Source organism: Lissotriton helveticus, chromosome 8 (genome assembly GCF_964261635.1).
Source record: "Lissotriton helveticus chromosome 8, aLisHel1.1, whole genome shotgun sequence".
Taxonomy (NCBI): domain Eukaryota; kingdom Metazoa; phylum Chordata; class Amphibia; order Caudata; family Salamandridae; genus Lissotriton; species Lissotriton helveticus.
Window position 1 is genome coordinate 81541311 of NC_136069.1, and position 22288 is coordinate 81563598.

The following is a 22288-nucleotide window of genomic DNA, read 5'->3' on the forward strand; positions in this document are numbered from 1 at the left end:
GCTGCAATGAACGCGGGAGACGTGAGCAACAGAAAGTGAGGCTGAGCGCAGGTGTATCAAGGGTAGATGGAAGTTCAGCCGGTTGTTGATTAGGGATGGTCCTTGGTCATGAGGAGCTTTGTTGGTGTTTGTAAGCATCTTGAACTGGGGTCTTTTCTGGTTAGGGAGCCATTGGAGAATTCTGAGGTGAGGAGAGATGTGGGTCTGTTTGTGAAGATCCAGCATGAGTCGGGCTGCAGCATGCTATATAGTCTGGGGTCTTCTGAGGAACTGGGTGGGGATTCCCGCGTTGAGAGCATTGCCATAGTCAAGGCGGCTGATGACGAGGGCTTGTGTGATGGTCTTTCTTGTGTTTACTAGGATCCATCAGAAGATTCTGAGGAGTATGCAGAGTCTGGAAGCGGGAGAAAGCGACTATGTTGATTTGTCATTTCATTGTCAGTTGGCTGTTGAGTATTATGCCGATGTTGCATGCATGGTCAGTCGGTGTGGGTGAAGGACCAAGTTTTTCCGGCCACCAGCTGTGGTCCCATGCAGGTGTTCTTCCCGAAGATGAGTATCCCTATTTTGTCAGAGCAGAGTTTGAGGCAGCTGTCTCTCATCAGTCAGCTATGTTGGTCATGGCGTTGTGGAAATTCATTCCGGTGTTGGAGGGGTCCTTGGTGAGTGCGAGAAAAAGCTGGTTGTCATCTGCGTAGGAGATTATGTTGAGTCCGTGGGCTCTAACAATGTCTACGAGAAAGGGTTCATGTAGATGTTGAACAGGGTGAGGCCGAAGGATGATCCTTTGGGCACTCCGCATATGATGTCCTTGGGAGCGGAGGTGAAGGGAGGTAGGCAGATGCTCTGTGTGCGTCATGAGAGGAATGAGATGATCCACTTGATAGCATGTTGCTGAATGTCGATGTTGAGAACTCTGTCGATGAGGATGTGGTGGGAGATGGTGTCGAACGCTGCGTAGAGGTCAAGAGGAATCGGGGCCACCGTTTCTCCTCGGTTGAAGGAGAATTCTGATGTTATCTTTTGCGTTGATCAGAGCGGTCTCATTGCTGTGGTTGGCCCAAAATCCGTTTGAGTAGGTGGTTTCATTCAAGGTATTTAAGGTTGAGACAGGGTCTCCCCGCCATTGTAACCAACGTTACCGCCCACTATATTATGATGGCGGGTGGACGTGTGGTGGTTGTACAGACTGACCACCACGCATCCGACAGGCTTCTTGGGCCTGCGGGTGCAGTGGAGGGTTGTCGTAGTCCCTACAATGCTGGCAGTGCCTACCAGGCACCGCCATAGGGATTATAATGTCCCTTTCCGCCAGCCCTTTCATGGCGGGTTACCCGGCATGAAAAGGCTGGCAGAAAGGGACATCTGGGGGGCCTGTAGTGGGCCCCCCTTCCACCTTGGTCCTTGCTTGTGGGTGTTGGCGGAGCACCTATGGTGCCCCCCTACATATCCCTGTACCAAGTGGCAGGCACCTCTTGGTGCCTGCCGTGTAGTGCAGGGATATTAACATGCCCGTTTTTACATTGCGGCAGGTGCTGCAGCCAGCAACACCCGCAGCAATATAAAATGTAGGCCTTGCGACCGTCGTGGTGGCGGATGCATTGTAATGCCTACTATGGGACCACCAACAGCATGTTGGGCGGTCCCAGTCCCCAATACGATGGCGGATGGACTGAAGTCCGTCCGCTATCGTAATCAGCCCCTTAATGAGCTGCAGGTTGATGGCCTTCTGGAGAACTCTGGCTGGATATGGGAGCAGGGAGATCGGCCGGTAGTTTTCGAGGCCGCTGGGATTGGCAAAGGCTTCCTTTAGGAGGGTTCTGACCTCTGTGTGGTTCCATGCATCTGGAAAGGTTGCTGTGGAAATGGAGGCATTGAGGACGGTGGTCAGTTTAGTGCTGATTATATTGGATCCAAGTTTGAAACGTTGGTGGGGGTACGGGTCGGTGGGTTCTCCAGAGTGGATGGGAGACATGATGGTTATGGTGGAGACCATGTTGTTATGGTGGGCAGGTGTTTGTTGGTTGGGTGAGGTTGTCGTGGCTGCGTGTGGTTGGTTGGGGTTTCAGTTTTTGTAGATGTCGGCAATATTGCTGTAGAAGTAGTCATGGTGTCTGAGTTGTTGGGAAGGGTGGACTGTGTTTTCTGTGACATGCGGGTTGGAGAAAACCCTTGATGATTTTGAAGAGTCCCTTTGTATTGTTTGCCACGGCGTATATACGGTTAGTGATGGTTGATCTTTTGGCCTTCTTGATGTGTAGTGGTAGTCGCTGAGTGCTGTTTTGTGTGCAGCTCTGTCGAAGGGGTCCTTGGTGAAGCACCATTGCTTCTCGAGTAGGAGACAGTTGCGCTTGGTGGTTGTAAGCTCTGGGTATACCAGCCGGCTTGTATTGAGGTTTTGTTAATCCGGGCGGAGAAGTTGTGGACAGGTTGGTTGAGGTCAACTGATGTGTCTGACGGTGTGGCGCTGAGAGTCTGCTTCCATTGGCTTTCGGTTACTTTGACCCCAGCTATAGCGGGTGGCGCTATAGTGCTTGGTGATGTTGTACTGGGCGTCAGAGATAGCAAAGTGGACGATTGCATGGTCAGTCCAGGTGAGCTCTGTGGTGTGGTTCAATGATATTCTGTCACTGGAGGAGAAGATGGTGTGTCCAGCTATGTGTGTGGGTTCGGTGACTAGTTGAGTGAGTCTTATGTTATTGGGTTCCTCCATTAGGGAGGTGGCATTGGCGTCCGCGTCCTTGGGATCTTCAATGTGGAAATTGAGATTGTCGAGCAGGACATAGTGGAGGGAGTCGATGGTGAGAGGGGCGATGATGTTGGTGATGGTGTCGCAGAAGGCTGGTAAGGGATCCAGTGGTCAGTATACAAACTGGTGCCTTTTATAGTTGTCTTGGTGTCGGTTTGTCGTGCTCAATGAGAGGCTTACTCACAAATACACATACATTCATACGTACATGTATGCACACAGAGATCCCAGGAGGGCTGGGACTGCTGCCTTACCTCATTGGCTGACCTAAGGTCAGCTAATGAGAGGAGTCAGCAGTCCCTCACTTGTCACAGAGTGGGATGGGGTCAGAGACTGCTGACCCCACCCACTCTGTGACAAGATGTCTGTGATAGACACACTGCTCTGGGCACTTCAAGGCTTAAAACTGTAGCGCCCAGGTCTGAGGCAATCGGTGATGTTCCCCGCTCCACAAAGGGGAGGACCTGGAGGCACTTTTGCCAGGTTGAGGAGGTCATGCCCCCAGGGCTTTGAAATCCTCAGGCTGGCAAAGTTTGGCTCAAGCAGCCAGGAGACTGTCCATTTAGCTCATGTCTAGCTTCTGGCTTCCTGACCTGAACAAGAAGAGTGTCTGTCAGGCTGACCTTTGTTGGGGTGGGGGGGCGTGGTCCCTCAGCCCATATGGCTGGACCAAGGCTGGTTTTCACGTCACAGGTACTGCTGACACAAAGGTGATGGTGGCCCATCTCTGAGAATCAAATTAGCTAGTGTGTTGTTCTTATCTTCTAGGAGTTCCTCTCATCTTATAAAGTCTTCTTCCACAACCACCAATACCATCTGGTGGTCCTGCATGAGGGGCTGTGTAGTAAACCAAGCAGGCATTTCATCAGTATAAGTGGACTTCACTGGAGGATGCATCCTCCAATTCCCCAGCCTCCGAACATTATTTCATCTACATTTATTCGTTATTAGCATCCTGCATTGGAATGTTGAAACTGGCTCAGTTAGCGATAGGGAATACTTCAAATTAAGCTACTGCTTGCTTACACCCCAGGTTCAGTGTTTGGGACCAGGAGGAGTCCGACAATGGATATATTTATTTCATTATTATCCGTTGTAGAGTTTAATACCCTTATTGACTATATCCTGTCAACACTAACATGTCAGTTGCCCTTCCACTTGCTATGTGCTCTGATAATGTACCATCATGTATAATCGGGAAGGGAAGAACCAGGAGGATATGTCATTCTGATAATATGCAGCCAGTGATGCAACACTATTTGCTTTATAGAGACAAGGTTGGAACACTATGGGATTCTGTAAGTACAACATTTCATGATGATGCCATGTAGGCAAAGGCAATATTGACTGTTATTGACCATTTATTGCGTTTGTTAGGTGGATATTTTTTCTTTGCATGATTTTGGTAATTCCTATTTCTCATGCCTTCTTTAGTCAATTAACCCTTTTTGTATTTTAGTTTATCCTACCTTAAGATTATTAGACTATCTTAATGTCTATTATTCAAGCATTAACATTTCTGTTTATTAATTGTACTAGCATGTAACTACCTCATCTGCCATGATGCAACCTGAGTGCTTACTTGTAATCTTACAATGGCTAGTAGGTTTAGGAGCATATTTCTGTTTCTTAATACTGTCTGTTCAGGCCAACATGTGCTTAACATGTGTTTGTTAAGTTGCTAGGGCACTATCTGTGTGTGACGATTATGACCTGCACCCCTTACTGGACTTTTAGTATGTCCTTTAGAAGAGTTTCTTTTTATTTGATTTAGTTTTACAATAATAATTTTAACTGTATCCCCAATGGGAATTTTATTAAGCTCTTTCAATTTATTTCCCATCTTGACTCCCAGCAAGAATCATCCAAAATTACTGGCATCCTTTTGGGGGTGACTTTAATGCGAAATTAACAGATTTACCACATAGCCCAGGGTCTTACAATCCTAGCTCCACCTTCCGCAGGGGCGTAGAGTTGGCTATGTTTCGGAGTACGCATAACTTCACCAATGCCATGGACATCGTGGGTGCAACACACGCAAACAATAATCCTGTGCCAACATTTAGAGGAAGGGGGTGTTTTTCCACTATAGATTTTGTCTTTTTATCTCCCCTTCTCACAGACCATTTATTGGAAGCAGAAGTTATCGCCACGAGTCAAAGGGACTATAACCCAATTAAACAAGCACTGGCGTTGCCAATAGGTCTCGCAGTAGGAAAGTTGGAGCTATTACAATTGCAAATAACAATGCCTTTTATTTTTGTTTTCATTTAAAAAAAATAAAGGGCTTTGTCATTTACAAAACCAATAGCTCCAACTTTCCTACTGCGAGACCTATTGGCAACGCCAGTGCTTGTTTACTAAGTTAATTAAGAAAGAGGTGACTTCCTATGAGATCCAGGCCCCACAAAATCTTATGAAATACCTTGTCAAAGGAACAACTGGGTGTTGTTGCAAGAAAAGTGCAATTGATGCTTTCGTAAGTCGATTTTGGTCGCCCATCCAGACTTAAAAGCAGCTCCCCCCAAAGTTGCATCTCCTGTCCAAATGGCAAGTCTGCCCCTACAGATAATCTGTGCTTCTTTTAGGGATGTCAGTGTAGTTTAGGGAATGGTTAAAGTAGCACAAACCAGTGTTTCTGCAACATAGTCTCTAGATGAATACAGATTTAAAGTGTTTGGGGGAATACAGAGGGAGTAATCAGTTTACCATCTTTACCAGCATGGCTCAGGTTTGAAATATTTGTAACCAAAGCTGTCTACATGAAGAAAGGGAAGATAAAGGCAAGAGACTAGAAAGATGTGCTCCTTTTGTAACTGCTAGCAGTGGGCCTGGCATAGAGACACAGCTTGGAGTGCACGTCAGACTGCCATCACACTATGTGAAAGCACTGCTACCTTGAGTTTATTTATGCCTGTGATAGACGTAAATTGTTTAGTTTTAATAAGTCATTTAATTCGGGGGCTTCCAAGAGACACTAATGTCAAAAGATAACGGAACGGAGACACTGCAAGATAAAGGATGTATTTTGTTTGGTAGCCCACAATCCAGTTTGAGAGGAAAGCTGTGATTTGAACTGGTTTGCTCTGCTGTTTGCTATTTGGCTTACGATCACCTTGCCTCGTAAAGTAAAAAGTCCACATTTGTAAAGCGCACAATCACCCGTAAGGGTCTCTAGGCGCTGGGGGCCGACTTGAAGATTAAGCGAGCTATTGCCCAGAGTCACGGTGTCGTACTGCTGAGTACCTATAAAACTAGGGAATATTTACATTTCTTATTTACAGCTGTACAAAATGTAAAAGTGGGGCTTGCCATGTAAAATCCCCTCAGGAACTTCCTGCATCATGAGGCAATGCGCTGGCTAAACCAACAACAGGGTGCATATTGGTTCGTCACTGAAATGGATTCAATCTGGGGGGTTAAAAAATAAAAAAGGAAATAAACCATGAAAGATTGCCTAATCCTATGTGCAAGTTATGCACGAATTTGTGTCAAAATTCCTGCTGGTACAAGCTCACGAATGTTTGGGTATCTGCAATGCATGCTCGCTATTGGGCATATTAAATCAGATTTGGGTAGACATCAGTTTTTAAACAAGTGCTTGTGTTTTCAGCTGATCCTTGTTAGTTTGCAAGCAACTAACGAGAATCATCTGAAACGACAAGCGCTTGCAAACTAAACTAGGATCGGCTGAAAACAAGCGCTTGTTTAAAAACAGCTTTCAACTCAAATGTAGATTATTAAGCCCACTAACTTGCATTCGAATTCCGGCAGCGAATAAATTCCCGATCTAGACACAAGTATTTAAACAAAGACAGACTTTTTTCCATATCTAAAGTAATTATATTGGGGACTGCTTTCCTTACCTGCATCCTGGGGAAGCTCACGGATTCTGCCTCAGCATCCTCCGCCTCATCCACGGCCTGCCTGCGAGGCTCAAAGTGTTAGAACGATTCATAAAGGGGGTGGTGATGGACAGAGTATCTGAATTAAGCAGAACACTCCTACCCAGTCAAAAGATCAGGGCTTGATCCATCACCGTTTTTTAGCTCACTGCACCATCCCAGCTCAGAACCTGGCTACATGCAAATTAGTCTGACCCTGGCCCAGTGCATCATGGGAACAGGGCAGACCAAACTACCAAGCCAATTCTTTACTGGAAAGGAAACAAGCTTCCGGGGACCGGTTTCTGGCATTACAGCCATCTTCGGCCCGGCTTGCTTGAATCCTGATGGTGCAGTGAGCAAGGGACTCACATCTGAGCATACCCTTCCACTCTTATGGTGGCCAAAACGATTCATAAAGGGGGTGGTGATGGACAGAGTATCTGAATTAAGCAGAACACTCCTACCCAGTCAAAAGATCAGGGCTTGATCCATCACCTTTTTTTAGCTCACTGCACCATCCCAGCTCAGAACCTGGCTACATGCAAATTAGTCTGACCCTGGCCCAGTGCATCATGGGAACAGGGCAGACCAAACTACCAAGCCAATTCTTTACTGGAAAGGAAACAAGCTTCCGGGGACCGGTTTCTGGCATTACAGCCGTCTTCGGCCCGGCTTGCTTGAATCCTGATGGTGCAGTGAGCAAGGGACTCACATCTGAGCATACCCTTCCACTCTTATGGTGGCCAAAACGATTCATAAAGGGGGTGGTGATGGACAGAGTATCTGAATTAAGCAGAACACTCCTACCCAGTCAAAAGATCAAGGCTTGATCCATCACCGTTTTTTAGCTCACTGCACCATCCCAGCTCAGAACCTGTGTTAGAAGGCAGGTCTTGGGCAGCGGCAGAGTACTGACTGCAACCGGAGGAGAGGCAGAGGTGTGTGTGCTGCAGAGGTGGGGGACGGAGTAACTGAAGGTGAGGGTTATCCCTATATGAAATAAATAAATAAAACGCATACACCATGAAGCAGACACAGGGACGTGGACACCGCGCTAAGCCAAGAAGATAAAGAATGGCAGCCGAAGCAAAAACAAACAAGCAGCAATTGGCGGAATTGAATAATTAGGGGAGGAGAAGCCGCAGAGCACATGCTGGGAGAAGCCCTTTGATGTGGTGGCGGCCGTAGGGAGGGAGGCTGATGCGCGTGCTTGTTTGGTCATGTGATTCACGTGAACTCGAAGAAAACCGCAGCAAAAAGCCCTTGGTTTGACGAGGATTTCGAGCACTTGAATTCTCGCTCCGCTCAATGCGCTTGCGCGCATTGATAGGTCGCGAGACCTAAAAAGGGTTGAGATTAGCCCCCCGGCCTATCTTCTTCTCTGAATTTAGGGCCAGTAATTTAACACCATCTACCGACAATTTGAAATTGATATAGAGGGGCAGTGACAATAATGAACGGTTTCAGACCGCGGCAAAGGATAATATGCACCTCATAAATTCATGCCTATCAGCTCCAGACCCATTACCTGAAGCTGTCCATGATTTTAATAAACTTTGCCTAGCTATCAAAACCCTATTGTCAAACCCCATTTCCCTTGTGAAACACGTTCCCAGATGGTCTGATCACGAGTTCTCTTGAGGCAAATAAACAATTACGCAGAGCCCTATCATCTAACCCAAGGTGTAATCTTGAAGTGAAATCGGCCAGGCTGAGGTATAAAACCGCAATCTCTAATCGGAAAGGGGAAATTTTAAAAAGTCGCTGGGAGGCACTAGTAATAGCTCCATCATAAAAAAGGGCGATACATTTTGGTCAGCTGTGAGGTATCTGCGATCCATGGGGCAGCTTCTCACTCCCATTAGCTAAACCATTGCGAGTGAGTCATGGGAAAATCACTCCACAAAAATGTTTGCCGCTCCCGCACAAGAGGCGGACTACTATGCCCCAGGGCCTTTAACTAGAATACAGATAACCCTATCCATGGTGGAAGAAGTGATCCAACAAAGTGTGGGTAACAAAGCCCATGGACCAGATGGGCTTCCTATTGACCTTCTCAAATGCAAACCAGACTTTTCGGCGCTTCTTCTATTAAATGTTTTTAATAATCTAATGCATGCTCCATTACCCAGTTCCTGGTCCACAAGCATTTTTGTCCTGATTTTTAAAAAGGGTGATGGTTCCCAACTAAGTTGTTATAGACCTATCTCCCTAATTGACAATACCTTAAAACTCTTGGGTAAAGTCCTATATAACAAGATACTAGAATGGTCTGAGGAAAATAGTATTTTAGATCCCTGTCAACTGGGTTTTCGAAGTAAGGTTGACACCAACGAACAATGCCTAAATCTTAATCTAATTATGGGCAAATACACCATTGTGCAGGCCTCACCAATCTATCTGGCCTTTATGGATTTGACCTCTGCTTTTGACCTTGCCAATAGGTCAAAGCTGTGGTCTATCCTTTTGGCCTATGGATTGGATGAGTCCTTGGTGCACTTTTTGGCGCACCTTCAAAAAGATCTTAAAGCCCGGATCAGGAAAGCTGCGGGGGCGAGGTCACTGAAGCCATTAAGGTAGGTAGGGGGTCAGACAGGGCTGTGTTCTGGCCCCCTCCCTTTTATCATCTACATTATTGAACTGAATAAAACACTTAAATTATTGACCCAAGACGTCCCAAAAATTAACGAAAAAACACTCCCCGCACTACTGTATACGGATGATGCAGTCCTTATGGGCAGCACTACGAATTTCTTACGCACTCTAGTGCAGGGCTTTGTTAACTATATATACAGCCTGGACTTGCGTACTAATTTTAAAAAGTCTTTTATAATGTCTTGTGGCCCTAGGAAACGTCACTTCTGCTTTAGATCTGTGGGTAATCAGAAGTTGACGAGCACCAGCACCTTTCCTTACCTTGGAGTGGTCTTTGCTGCGAACGGCTCCTAGACTGAGCATATGGCTCACTCCAGGAACAAGTTCTCAAAGGCCACCAACTCGATTCTCGGTCTTCCATGTCCAAAAAAACCTGGTGCCATTTCAGCTATTGTAAAAAAAATTAAATCTCAATGTGTGCCAACAGCCACTTATGCGCGGAAGTTTGGGGTATTGCTAAGAGTTCCTGCATTCAACAGGAAGAGAATAGATTCTGCAGGAAGCTACTAGGCGTCCCAAGCTCCACACCTCAATACACTTGCCATAGGTAACTTAGCATAAATGTTATTGAAGATTTTATTAGGGCCCGCCCTGCCCTCTTCTGGTTATCTGTTTCAAAAAACCCGGCCGCATCCCTTACGAGAGAGATCATCAGTGATTGTATAGAATGTCTGAAAGGGAAGGACATACCATGGCTGCCAGGGGTGTACCAGAGCCTACGCAGAAGTTAGCAAGGGAAGCATCTTTACAAATCCTAGCACAGCAGTGACCATGAATATAAATGAGCTTAGCAGTGCGCACTATTCGCTATACAGAGCGGAAAGTTTTGAAAAGGAATCTAAATAAATCCCTTGTCCATAGATATATGGCTATCGAACACCCTGTAGTGTACGTTGGCGAACTTCCTCACTCTATCTATGAGCTAACTTCCTCACTCTGTCTGGGAGAGGAGCCTTTTATTCCGCCTAAGGGCAGGCACTATTACATTTGCATTATGTTTTCCCCTTGGTCACCACTCTGACCTTGATCACTTACCCTGCTTGTGTGATGGTCAGAGTGGCCAATCTATATTGCACTTTTTTTTTTGCAAATACTATTTAAACTGCATTAAGTGGCTTTTAACCCCCTATTTTAAAAGTTTCACACCCATCAGTTTGGAAAATGCTTTTTTGAGTTTGCTTATCTTGGATGATGACGAGTTGGTTTTTCGCATAGGTACTTTCTTGAGATTTGCTGTTCGAGCACATCAGATGATGTCTAATCTTTGAGCTTTTACACTATTTATTTATGAATTTTTGCATGAATTTGAAAGATTACTGTAAATCGTATGTTGCTAATGGATTTTATTATGACTCTCTTATCTGTATATTTTTAATTTGTTTGTTGTTGTGCTTTTATGGATACGATGTTATGCGAAGATAATGTGCCTTTGAACCTTGTATGTCCCCATTATATTTTCAATGACAGAAGAAATGCAACTTGAATGATTGGCACCAGAAGTTCTAAAAATCTGAGTGGCCAGCTATATTCTTCTCCTACCATAGGTGGTGGAAATTTAATAACTATATAACATGTCCATTACCAAAATGTTGATATGATATTATGTCTTTACACCAGAATTCCCTTGCAGACTAGTCCTGCCCTTTTAACCCCTTGTATGCCCATGACAGCTTCCGGCCGTCATGCGTTACAGTGGGCTTGTGAGCACGACGGCCGGGAGCCGTCCAAATCCCGCTCGCCGTTTATTTCTCCCGCACCGCGGGGGAAATAATACCGCATCCAAAGTGTTAAGCTTCCTTCCAGAAACGTTGTTTCCAAACTTAAGAAATGTGTGGGACCTACAAAAACGTATAGTGTGATTAATCTAAATTAACCATGTCTAGTAACAGTCATAATATTTTTTAACCCCAGGAATGTCATTTGTGAGAGTGAATCGCTCTTTTGCTTGCCGTGGAGGAGCTAAAAGGACAAAGCTTAAGAAGAGAAAAGCTGTACCAAAGCAGGACTGGGACGTGAGTTAACGAGATCTGGGTCATGTACTTTCTAAGAGAATTTGGGTTGAGCTCTGGTATCTTCTTCCTTCGTATACTTTCTCTAAATAGAAGGCCTTGCCTTGGTCCTTGTTGTAGTGCTCTTTCCATGTACATTTGTAAACTAAGAGAGCATGGCCACTTGCCCCATGTTCTTAGCATCCCATAATATACATACTCATTGGTCAACCATTGCATTAATTGACTTCAGGAAATAAACATTAATTATACTCTGACTTCTATTTTTGAACACAAGACAGAGGACAGTTGCTCTAGTCTCTGACTGTCCGGTATCCATTTGTTAGAATTCATGTCACTATATGATATTATTTACAAATTAATTGCCAGGTCCTTCATTGTCAACGGATCAGGCATATAATGTGTGAAAGGAGTTGTGGAACCTTGCTAGCAATGGGACAGAATAGATACAGGATATTCACACCCGCTTTAGTAACCACTCTGTCCTTACCTGGCAGGGCTGCAGAAAAGAAAGAGATCTGCCAAAAGTGCTGGTTATCAGAGAAATCAAAGAAAGTCCACCCTGCACGTTTCAGATAGTCACCTACATTGGAAAAACTGATGACAAAAGGTTCTGATAATGCGGGTCATCTTGGATGTGGCAATCATTTAAAGAAGGACTGATGCCCCATTCCCTGTTCTCACTGAGCCATAAGTACCAGGGTGGATAACTTCTGCCGCAGCAAGCTTAAGAAATTGGATTGAGAACATATAAGATAACCCACCAAAACAATCGCCTGTAGAGCTGCTCAGAACTTGAATCATGTTACCTATGTGAACAAGTGCCCTTCATGGTTAGTAAGCGCAGACAGTTGTCATAATACAATACAATGTCAAAGTTCAGTTACAGAGTAAAGAGGTCCCCAAAAATTAATTTGAGGTGGTTTGTGATGCTGAAATCACTGTAGTGCACCTGGCAGAACACACTCCTGCTTACTGAAAATCATAAACTCTTTTTTTTCCAAAATGCCAGTCTAAATTAAAAAGATTTGAAAATTGGGAAATAAATGTTAATACCTTCATCAACTTAAATGTTTTCTATTTCAATTTTACATCAATGCAAAACAATTGTTTCTGATGATGGTATTCGTTTAGTATGAAGAATTGAGTATCCTTCACGGTTCTTTAAACTCAAGATAATTCCTTATCCTCTTGAGAACAAATCGTCAATTCATTGTTCCATTCCTCCTATAGCTCCTGAGAAAATTTCCATTTTATTTATTTAACTCTGTTGGTGTCTTTGGTGCAGAGTGCACCTTTACTTTGGCTTTGAACCTGCATTGTAGGCTGTCCTCATTGCTGAACACATAGAGAGGGTGCCGATCTTCGACATCTATACCATTGACGTTGACCAGAAGCCTCAGGAATGGCTGGAGTGATCAGTATAAAAGAGATAATAATGTTAGTTCTTCTCCTTGGATCTTCCTGTCCGAAAGTCCTTTGAAGGAGAGGACACAGTCGCAGTGGAAGAAAACCTTACCTGTCCATCCTGCTATGCAGTTTCCTTTCTTGCTCTACTGTGAGGTCATAGGTTCCCTGAGGGAAATACCTTTCCTGACTTTCAGGGCCCATTTTGTTATAGTTTACAACATTTACACTCGTTTCAATATGAAGGAGTTAAATGAACAACACCAAGCCATTTGGCACAATGGCTGCATTCTTCCAGCGACTGGAAGAGCACTTCACAAAAATTGAAGCCATTGTTGACAAAATTCTCCTCCAGAATATCAGAGAATAAGCTTGAAATGTCGAATGAAGTTGAAAATTTGAATTTCTTTGGTAAAAACTTCACGAAGTAGGGTATCAAAACCTTGAAGTGTTCAGTGATTTTCTCCGCATGAGCATTGGGAAACTCAAATTTCAGTACAGTGCATGCTGTGACATATAAGCTATTGCCCCTTAACAAAACAGTGCATATTTTTACCTTCTCTTGGCTTCCTGCCTATCAGGCTACCATTTAACCTCTATTCAACTTTACCCTTTTGACCCTAGGGTTTCTCTTTGTAACAGTATGGTAAACTGGACCTGCAATGCTGCCTTATGTTAAAATCTGAGAATTAAAAAGAAAATTAGCCAGCATATAGTATAGACTATAGAGCTTATGACTATATTGGAAAAATGAACGTCCAATTATATAGATTTGAAGTGCTCCTGCATCCCAGCATGCAGGCCGGAATACTCTACATTCAGGACTTTGGTGAAGGTTCCTACAATGCAGAGCTAAGATTGCAAGTAAGATCTTGATCTTGCACTTATAAATTTCCAAAACTTGTAAAGGTGCACCATTAGCCAACTTGGCTTTATTGCGGCGATAGTTGAAATTGGGCAAATATGTGGGAAATCAACTGAATACAAACTTGTTGGCCAAGCAATTACCATGAACAGTTTATCAGTGTCCTTGTACATATTCAACAGTGTACAACTGCAGGATGCTCGTAGTCAAAAAAGATAGCTGGTATAATAAAATGGAATATTTCTTCAAATGCTCCAAATCCCAGTCTGGCTTCACTTTTTCACAAAAGATCATGAAGTATTAAGGCTAAATCAATCAAGCAATTCACTTCAGGGAGTGGAAATAAACATAAATATCAGTTATTTCAGCGCCAAGAGTCTTTTTGACTAAACGTTCACCTCACAAATAAGAGGGCAGAGATGCCCTCTTATGCTCGCATTGCCACAAATGCTTTATATCCTACAAATTTACCTGTAGCCAATAACTCCAACGTTCTATAAACACTTTAGTCCCCACCAAGGGTTGCATTTGTTAAATGTGTTCAGACACCTTTTTGGGGGAAGGGGAGGTCGTCAGCATGGGGGACATTCAATTAAATTACTGGGCGACCCAGATGCTCCTATCAATGACTGGTTCATCAGTGAGAGCGATGATCCGACCATTTGATTAGAGCTGATGCGTCTAGAGGAGCAGTGGCTGCTGACTCAGATGTATGGAATGAAACCTGCAAGTTGGTTGACAGCAGTTACAAGGGTTCCAACTGGGTGTTAGGAAAGAGCCTTTAATGGATAGTATGAGGGAAGAAGTTAATGAGGGAAAAACCATTGTAAGTTGGTATGTTTATCCTGGCAGTGACAAAACTAGAGAGGTTCAGAGCTGTGGATAATATGGGTATATTGAAGTAAGGTGATGTAGGATTGTCTACTCTCACAAATTCCTATGCTAACCTCACGGCGGAGTGTACTTCACACAAGCCACAATTTTTTGACGCCCCCACCTTTCTCCCTACCACCCCCCCATTAAGGCATGCCCTGGGTGGTTACAATGTCATGCTGAAACCTATTTTAGATTGTACTCTCATAGAATCCAACTCCGTGTTTGAAAAGAGGAAGGGTGTGTCCAGACTCTACGGATCACTAGTGGCCAATATACCTGAGAGACGGGTGGACCTCAGATTTGTGTGACATTGACAATGTTGAATGAAGGCTAAGATGGCTGCCAGGGTGTTGGCGATCTTGGCAAAATTACAGCTAATAGAAATGAAATACTTTCACCAAGTATATTACTCTCTGGATATACTCCGTAGGATGAAAAAAGCTACTACTCTCCTCTGTAGCTGATTTGTGGCTGTCTATCACATATGATCTGGGATTGCCCCAGGTTACATACATACTGGGCCCATATTAACAGTACACTACAAACCGTGATGGGTTTCTCAGTGGTTCGAAACCCTAAAAGTTCCATAATGGGTGTACAAACAGATTGTGACAGATACCCGGAGATAAAATGCTAGTGACAGCGGGCCTACTGGTGGCCAAAAGGAATATCATTCATTACTGGTAAGCAAATACTGTGGCATCACTTGATGAATAGCTTTGGGAGATAGGCTGAGGTGTACAGAAATCTTGGATGCCTGAGGAAGTATGGCAAGATATGAGGGAAGTGGCGAGAAACTTTCAGATTGTTTGCTAACCTTTATATCTATGTCGAAAGTGTATTGTGTACTGGCTGATCATAGGTCGTGCGAATTAAGCAATGTAAAAATGGTCATTGCGTTTATGACTTCTGTAAACCAGTGATCTGTCTGTGTTGCAGATATTTTCTTCTTATTTTGTTCATAAATCCAATAAAAATTACGTTTGAAAAACTGTTTGGAAAAAGTTTCGTAGTCCTTATGGCTGAAAGGGACTTTGACACTTTTTGACATGAACAAACCTCCCTGATTGGGCCGCTGCACAGTTTGAAGCTGCCAATGTGGAACTGAAGTCCAGATAATTAAAGCTGGTTGGTCCTGTTGGTGCTTTGGAGATTTCTTTTTGACTATTTAAGGCCCAACGCAGATTGGGACTTAGTAGTTTTTTCAGAGTTGCTGGGACTGAGCAGGGCAATGATGCAATCCAGTTCAACTCTGTGAGACTACTATTCATATACTTTTCCCCCAGGTCCTCCAGGAGTTCTGGAGGAAATGTTTTCAGAGGTTTCCAAGCTTTGTTCTGGTGCCTCACCAACCCACAACCTCAGGAGAGGGCACTTAGAAACTCTCAGGGCGAGCAAATCACAGCAGTTGACAATACGTCGCAGATTCCTATGGCCTTGGACCATTTGGAAATGGCGAATCAGCAAAAGCTAGAGGTTTTTCCTTCCATCACCCTAGCAGAGGTTGAAACTCTGATCCACAGGATAAAAGCTGGATCTCCTGCGGATCATATCCCAGCTAAAACCATCCAATTGTTGGATAAACAGCTGGTCCCCGTGGTGCAGTCTCTTATTAATCTCTCTCTCTCTCTCTCAGAGGGTTATGTCCCCCGGGAATGGAAGGTTGCCCAGGTTAGACCCATCCGCAAGAAATCCAATATTCCGTGGACTGAACTCTCTAACCTCTGTCCCATCTCCCTTCTTCCATTCTGGAGCAAGATAATGGAGAAACATGTGAATACCCATCTGTCCAACTATGTCGAACTGACTGGATGCTTAATTGATTCCGAGTCCGGGTTAAGGCCCAAATACAGTAACGGACAACATCAGAATGACCCTAGATAAGGGCCATTCTATGATTCTGGTGCTGTTGGACCTATCCACGGCGTTCAACACAGTTTCCCATAGTGTCTTGCTCAGAAGATTGGAGGAAGTTGGGTTAAGAGACTCAGCCCTATCTTGGATGAAAAGTTTCTTGTCGGATCGCTCTCAGATTGTTAATCTGGGCCTGTATCAGACGGCTCCAGTGGATATGACCAAGGGAGTACCTCAGGGCTCATGTTTGAGCCCAACTCTTTTTAACATCTATATTACTCACTTGGCCAACCTTATGAGGACCTATGGGTTTTATCACCATATCATATGCCGACGATACTGCGCTCCTCTTTCCATTCAATACAATTTCATCCTCAGTACAACTGCCATTCTCTAATGAGATGAGGGCCATATCGCACTGGATGCGGAATAATTTCCTCCAGTGCAATGTAGGAAAAACTGAGATCGTGCTTTTTGGAGAGGCGCCCCTCCTATGGACTCTGGATTGGTGGCCAACAGATTTGGGCTCCATTCCTTCTCCCAAGCTTATAGTTAAAAATCTGGGGATCCGCCGTGACCGGGATCTCAGTCTGAAAGAACAAGTGACCTAAACAGCGGGTTCCTGCTTCCATGTAATCAACATGCTACGTCAAGTCTTCCCCATACTCCCCGACTCTGCCCGTAAAATCTTAGTCCAGACGATGGTCTTAAGTCGCCTGGGCTACTGCAATGGTCTGCTGAGCTCGGCAAATGATGCCTTGCTCAGCAGGCTACAGGTGGTGCAGAACACGGCAGCACGGTTGGTCCTTAATGTTCCACCTCGGACCCCCTCACTTCCCCTTCTTGTGAAATTGCATTGGCTCCCTATCCGTCAACAGATTAAGTTCAAAACATGCTGTATCATCCATAAGGCTCTGGTTAATTTGGGCCCTTCCTACCTCGCTGAAAAATTCCTGCCTTATGTTCCCCCCAGATCCCTACGTTCAGGTGCTAAACACCTTTTGGTGGTACCGCAAGTAAAAAGGGCCAGATTAGGAGGTAGAGCTCTCTCATATTGCGGACCACACCTTTGGAATGAGCTTCCGCTCCCAATAAGACAGTGCTCTTAACATCTGAAGTTCAGGAAAATGCTTAAGATCTTCCTTTTCTGTTGCTGCTGATTCTGTCGGAATATGCTGCCACCCCTTCACAGTCCTGCTGAAGCGCAGAGATACCCATTCGGGGGTCAATTCTAGCGCTATACAAGCAATTACAATTAAACAAAGGCCAACAGCAAGGTCCAGTCCAGGTCCAGTTGCCACTGGTCAGCTGTGTACTTCAGGGAACTACATCTTGCAACGTCTTGTGTCCCTATAGCTACGGAGGAGGTCTGCCAGTGGACCAATTTAATCTACTTCTTTGTCCTGGGTAAGGGAGGGAGCAGGTCAAGTACCTGAAATGCATAATTTATGGCTGGCACCAGATCGTGGGTTAGATGACTTCTGGGCACCGACTAACCAATTGAGGTAGGAGTACCCAAGGGGTAATCCTACCCACGTTTGCAGTAGTATGTTTTCCCTACAAACCCACTGTGCCTTCACTTTAAAAATGCAAGGGGATATCTTTCTCTCTCTTTATCCAGAGCCTATGAGCCTATCTAGAAATGTGGCCAAGGTAATGATCAATCCACTCCTCTCTGGACATTCAAAAGTGGTTTTGTGTGTAGCGTTTCTCTCACTAGAGGGTAGTGGCTGCCTGATTATGTGGCAAACAGAAGGAGAGGATGTACACGAGTGCTGAAAGTTTTCAGACACTCACCCCCAGTCACAGATCTGGGTTGACTCCATCATTGTTCTTTATCTCAAGCCTTACTGCTGACGCTACTTGTGCACACCGCTTGCCCTATGTCTGGAGGGGTGATGACACGCACCGGAACGGGGAGCACATCGGTGAAGGGGAAGACAACGGAGACACCATCCAAGATGGACGCCGACCACGTGGCGTCGAAGCTAGACTCCGTACTGGCAGCTATGGAAAGGATGGAAGAGTCCCTCCAACAGACGCGCACTTCCTTGGAAACTAGAATAGACAGTGTGGCAATAGACCTGACCCACCTCAGGGCTGATCACAAGAAACTGCAGGACCGCACCACAACACTGGAGGGCACAATGGCAGTTCTGGAACTGAAGGTGACCCAATCGGACAGGCACATACAAGACGTCCTGAACCGCGTTGAATTTTTGGAAGACCGCGCGGAGGATGCAGAAGGGCGGGCAAGGAGGAACAATATACGCTTGGTGGGCATTCCGGAGAAATGGGAAAGGATGGACCCCACGCAAAAGGTGGAGGACTGGCTACGTGAACTGCTGCCAGAAGACACGCTGTCGCCCCACTTTGTGGTAGAACGTGCCCACCAAGTGCCAACGAAGCCCCTCTCTACTGGCTCGAACCCCAGGCCTATCATCCTCCGGGTCCTAAACTACAGAGACCGGGATGCGATCTTGCTGGAAGCCAGGAGGCTAGGCGAGATCAGAATTGACAGCGTTACGGAAATCAGCAATGCCTCGGCTCCGTCACCTGCCCCGAACGACAGCCCAGCGCCCCTTCCAAGTGATGAAGAGGCTATCTATGGCCTATCGGATTCCCAACGCACTGACGATCTTCCGGATGTCACTCCTCAGACTGCCGAACTATTTGGCTGACCTGATCCGAGCTGCCTCCTGATTTCATGCACCGGTGCAAACATGACCACACAGGTACTCCACGGATCCTTCCTTCGCAGGCAGAGGCCTGCACAGTTGTGTGCTGCTGGACCCTGATCACCTTGGACTTCGGCCAGGTACTGTGATTACTATATACACACAGCCCGAACGCCCACTACCCTGAACTAGACACCTACACAGTAGCAGTACACATGCCAGTTGACGTCACCTGGGCCACCCGGGGAAGCAGATCCCCCTCCGGGAGCCTCGCTCCCTCCACTTGATGCCTGAGAGCGACGCTGGCTTCGCACAGTGGGACAGGGCGCGTGCACCTGCCAGGCAATAACGGCCTCATGCGGCAAGCCCTACGGACTACATCGTACTCTCTAATTGTTATAGCGTTACCACACAATACCCCCTAGAACTGTATAGTTTACGAGCTCACTTGAGCGTTTGGACGGCGACATGTTGTGCAGCCGACCTTTTGGCATTTCATGTTATGTTGCCATGTTGAGGCTATATGTTCCCCCCCCCTTTCCCTACCCTTCCACACCACTGGAGATCACCACAATTTGTACTGAGGCCTTGGAGCAACTATGTACATGGGGCGGGACCCAAGCCCCAGTGGGAAACTCTGCTTGAGGGCCTGACTCATGGGAGGGTTGGGGAAGCCTACACAAACTGAAGCTATGGCTGAGATACGAATATGCACTTGGAACGTCAGGGGAAAGCACACCCCAGCCAGGCGTTACCAGATTTACTCATACCTAAAACGACACAAGATAGGCATCGCACTACTACAGGAAACACATTTGAACAAGACAGAGGTCCTAGCACTACACCGCAAATGGCGCGGGCAACTTTATGCCACAACTTACTCCTCCTACGCCCATGGCACATTGATATGGGTGCGGCCTGGGACCCCCTGGACAGTTAGACACTACGATAGACCTGGAGGGCAGATTCGTTGCGACACATGGCAGGCTGGAAGGGCAACAGATAGTGCTGGTATCACTGTACGCTCCAAACACCGATCAGGGAGACTTCCTAGCGCGCCTTTCCACGACACTGGCGACCTGGCACACGGCCCCGTGGCTACTAGGTGGAGACTACAATTGCACGCTAGACATTGCAATAGACCGCTCCTCTCCGCCCCCCATAGGCGCTCCGACACGTGGTGCCACGAAGGCACTACTGGAATGGGCAGAGCAGTGGGGCCTGCATGATGTTTGGAGGTCGCACAACCCTGGGGCACGGGTCTACTCATATTACTCTGGCGCACACGACTTGCATGTCCGTTTGGACAGATTTATGGTGTCCACTGAGCTGCTACCCCTTGCGATTGACACATTATGCATGGGCCGCACGCACTCAGACCACAACCCACACTTTTTATCAATGGCTTGGGACCGCCCGCGCCCCCCCACTGCCTGAGGACACAGGGCCACTTGAGTCGACAACTAGAGAGCGAACTGACCAGGCTAGAATCGGAACTGCTCGACAGGGAGGGGGAGGCCATGGACGGTAGTGCTGACTCGCTACAGGAGGCACGCGCGAAACACGCGGGCCTGCTGGAGCGACTCCGCGACATCAACTATGCTGCACACGCGACGAGGACACATCACCTGAGTGACAGACCTGGTAAGCTGCTGGCCTGGCTGATCTCACAGGAGACCCGCTCGACCCCAGTGGCAGCAATACACGTAGAAGGGAAGGGCCTATTGTACTCGCAACACCAGATTCATGATGCGTTCACCGATCACTATGAAACACTATACCGCTCCCGACTAACACGCACACGTCTGGACATTGTTGACTACCTTTCCCCTCTGCACATGCCACAGCTGACTGCTGCACAACAAGACGAACTGGGAGCCTCGCTTGAACCTGATGAGATACGCGACGCGATCTTCAACCTATCTAACGGCAAATCCCCGGGCCCAGATGGGCTCCCGGCCGAATTTTATAAAGCTGGCTCAGATATCCTCATCCCAGAACTTCTGAGGATGTATGCCGCAGCAGCGGAGGATGTAGCCTTACCCTTAACGCTGAATGAGGCAACCCTGATCTCCATCCCTAAGCCTGAAAAGGACTGCACACGGATGGGCTCCTACCGCCCACTAGCGCTGTTAAACACGGACTATAAAATATTGGCCTCCACACTAGCCCGGAGACTGGCCCCCTATGTGCCCCGCCTGGTGCACCAAGACCAGAACGACTTTGTCCCGACACGCCACACCTCCCACAATATCCGCCGCCTTTTCCGACTACAGGAGTATGCTACCCAACAGTGGCCCAGAGCAGGATGCCTTATCTTAGACTTAGAGAAGGCCTTCGACTCGGTTGAGTGGCCGTACCTGGGAGCAGTGCTGGAAAAGTTCCAACTGGGAGGAGGATATGAAGCCATGGTGGGCCTGCTGTATGACAAACCAACAGTTCGAGTCCGCACGGGCGTGCTGCTCTCGGACGCCATCCGGGTACGGAGAGGCACCAGACAGGGCTGCCCCCTGTCGCCTCTATTGTTCTCCCTGGCCATGGAACCCCTGGCTGCGATCCTCCGGAGCCAGGGGCCTGAATGGGGGATTCCACTGACGGATGGTCTACTCACTGTTTCGCTGTACGCAGACGACTTACTGCTGTACGTCCGAGACATAACAGACATCCCTGCCTCCCTAGCCCACGTCTTTCGAACCTTCGAGGAGATGTCAGGGTTGCGAGTTAATTGGTCCAAATCAGGGGCTTTTTCCTTTAGCCCGGACACGCCCGAGTGCGATGTGCGCCTGGGCGGAGGTAGATTGCAGTGGCACCCCACTACGTTCCGCTACCTGGGGATACGGATATATCGAACTCCAATGGACATCTTGGAGGGGAATCTCCTGAGAGCTATCGCCTCGGTTCGGGCGCAGATCAAATTCTGGAACACCCTACCCCTCAACGTACCGAGCCGTATAGCACTTACCAAAATGATAGTACTGCCTAGGCTACTATACTACTTCGCCAACATACCCACGTACGTGCCGAATAAAATATTTAGAGACCTGGAGGTTATGCTGCGTAACCTCATTTGGAACTCGGGCCGGCCCCGCGTGGCGCTGACCAAACTCTACATGCCTACAGAGTTGGGAGGCCTTGCGGTTCCTAACATGGAGCTATATTACCTGTTGGCGTAGATGCAGTGGGTGTCGGGGTGGCTCAGCGGCAAGCACCTCGAAGATACTGCCTCCACCACTGCTGCCTGGACGCAAACGCAAATCTACAGACTGTTCCACCCGATGACCCGAACCCCCTGCCCCACACAGCTGCAC

The 22288-nt window shown here is 46.7% G+C and overlaps 1 protein-coding gene across 7 annotated transcripts in view; it reads left to right on the plus strand.

The window, feature by feature from the left end:
- Positions 1 to 22288, plus strand: part of SPICE1 (spindle and centriole associated protein 1) — a 591766-nt gene that overhangs the window by 49484 nt on the left and 519994 nt on the right. For 6 of the 7 annotated variants that reach the window (XR_013599733.1, XM_078656677.1, XM_078656679.1 and 3 more), the window contains exon 2: positions 11203 to 11303. The exons of the other annotated variant lie outside the window; for it this stretch is intronic. Coding sequence is in view for 5 of the 6 variants with exons in the window: in XM_078656677.1 (XP_078512803.1) it covers positions 11205 to 11303 (99 nt within the window). In the remaining variant the exon portion in view is untranslated. The remainder of the gene's footprint in view (positions 1 to 11202; positions 11304 to 22288) is intronic. 7 annotated transcript variants of the gene reach the window in all.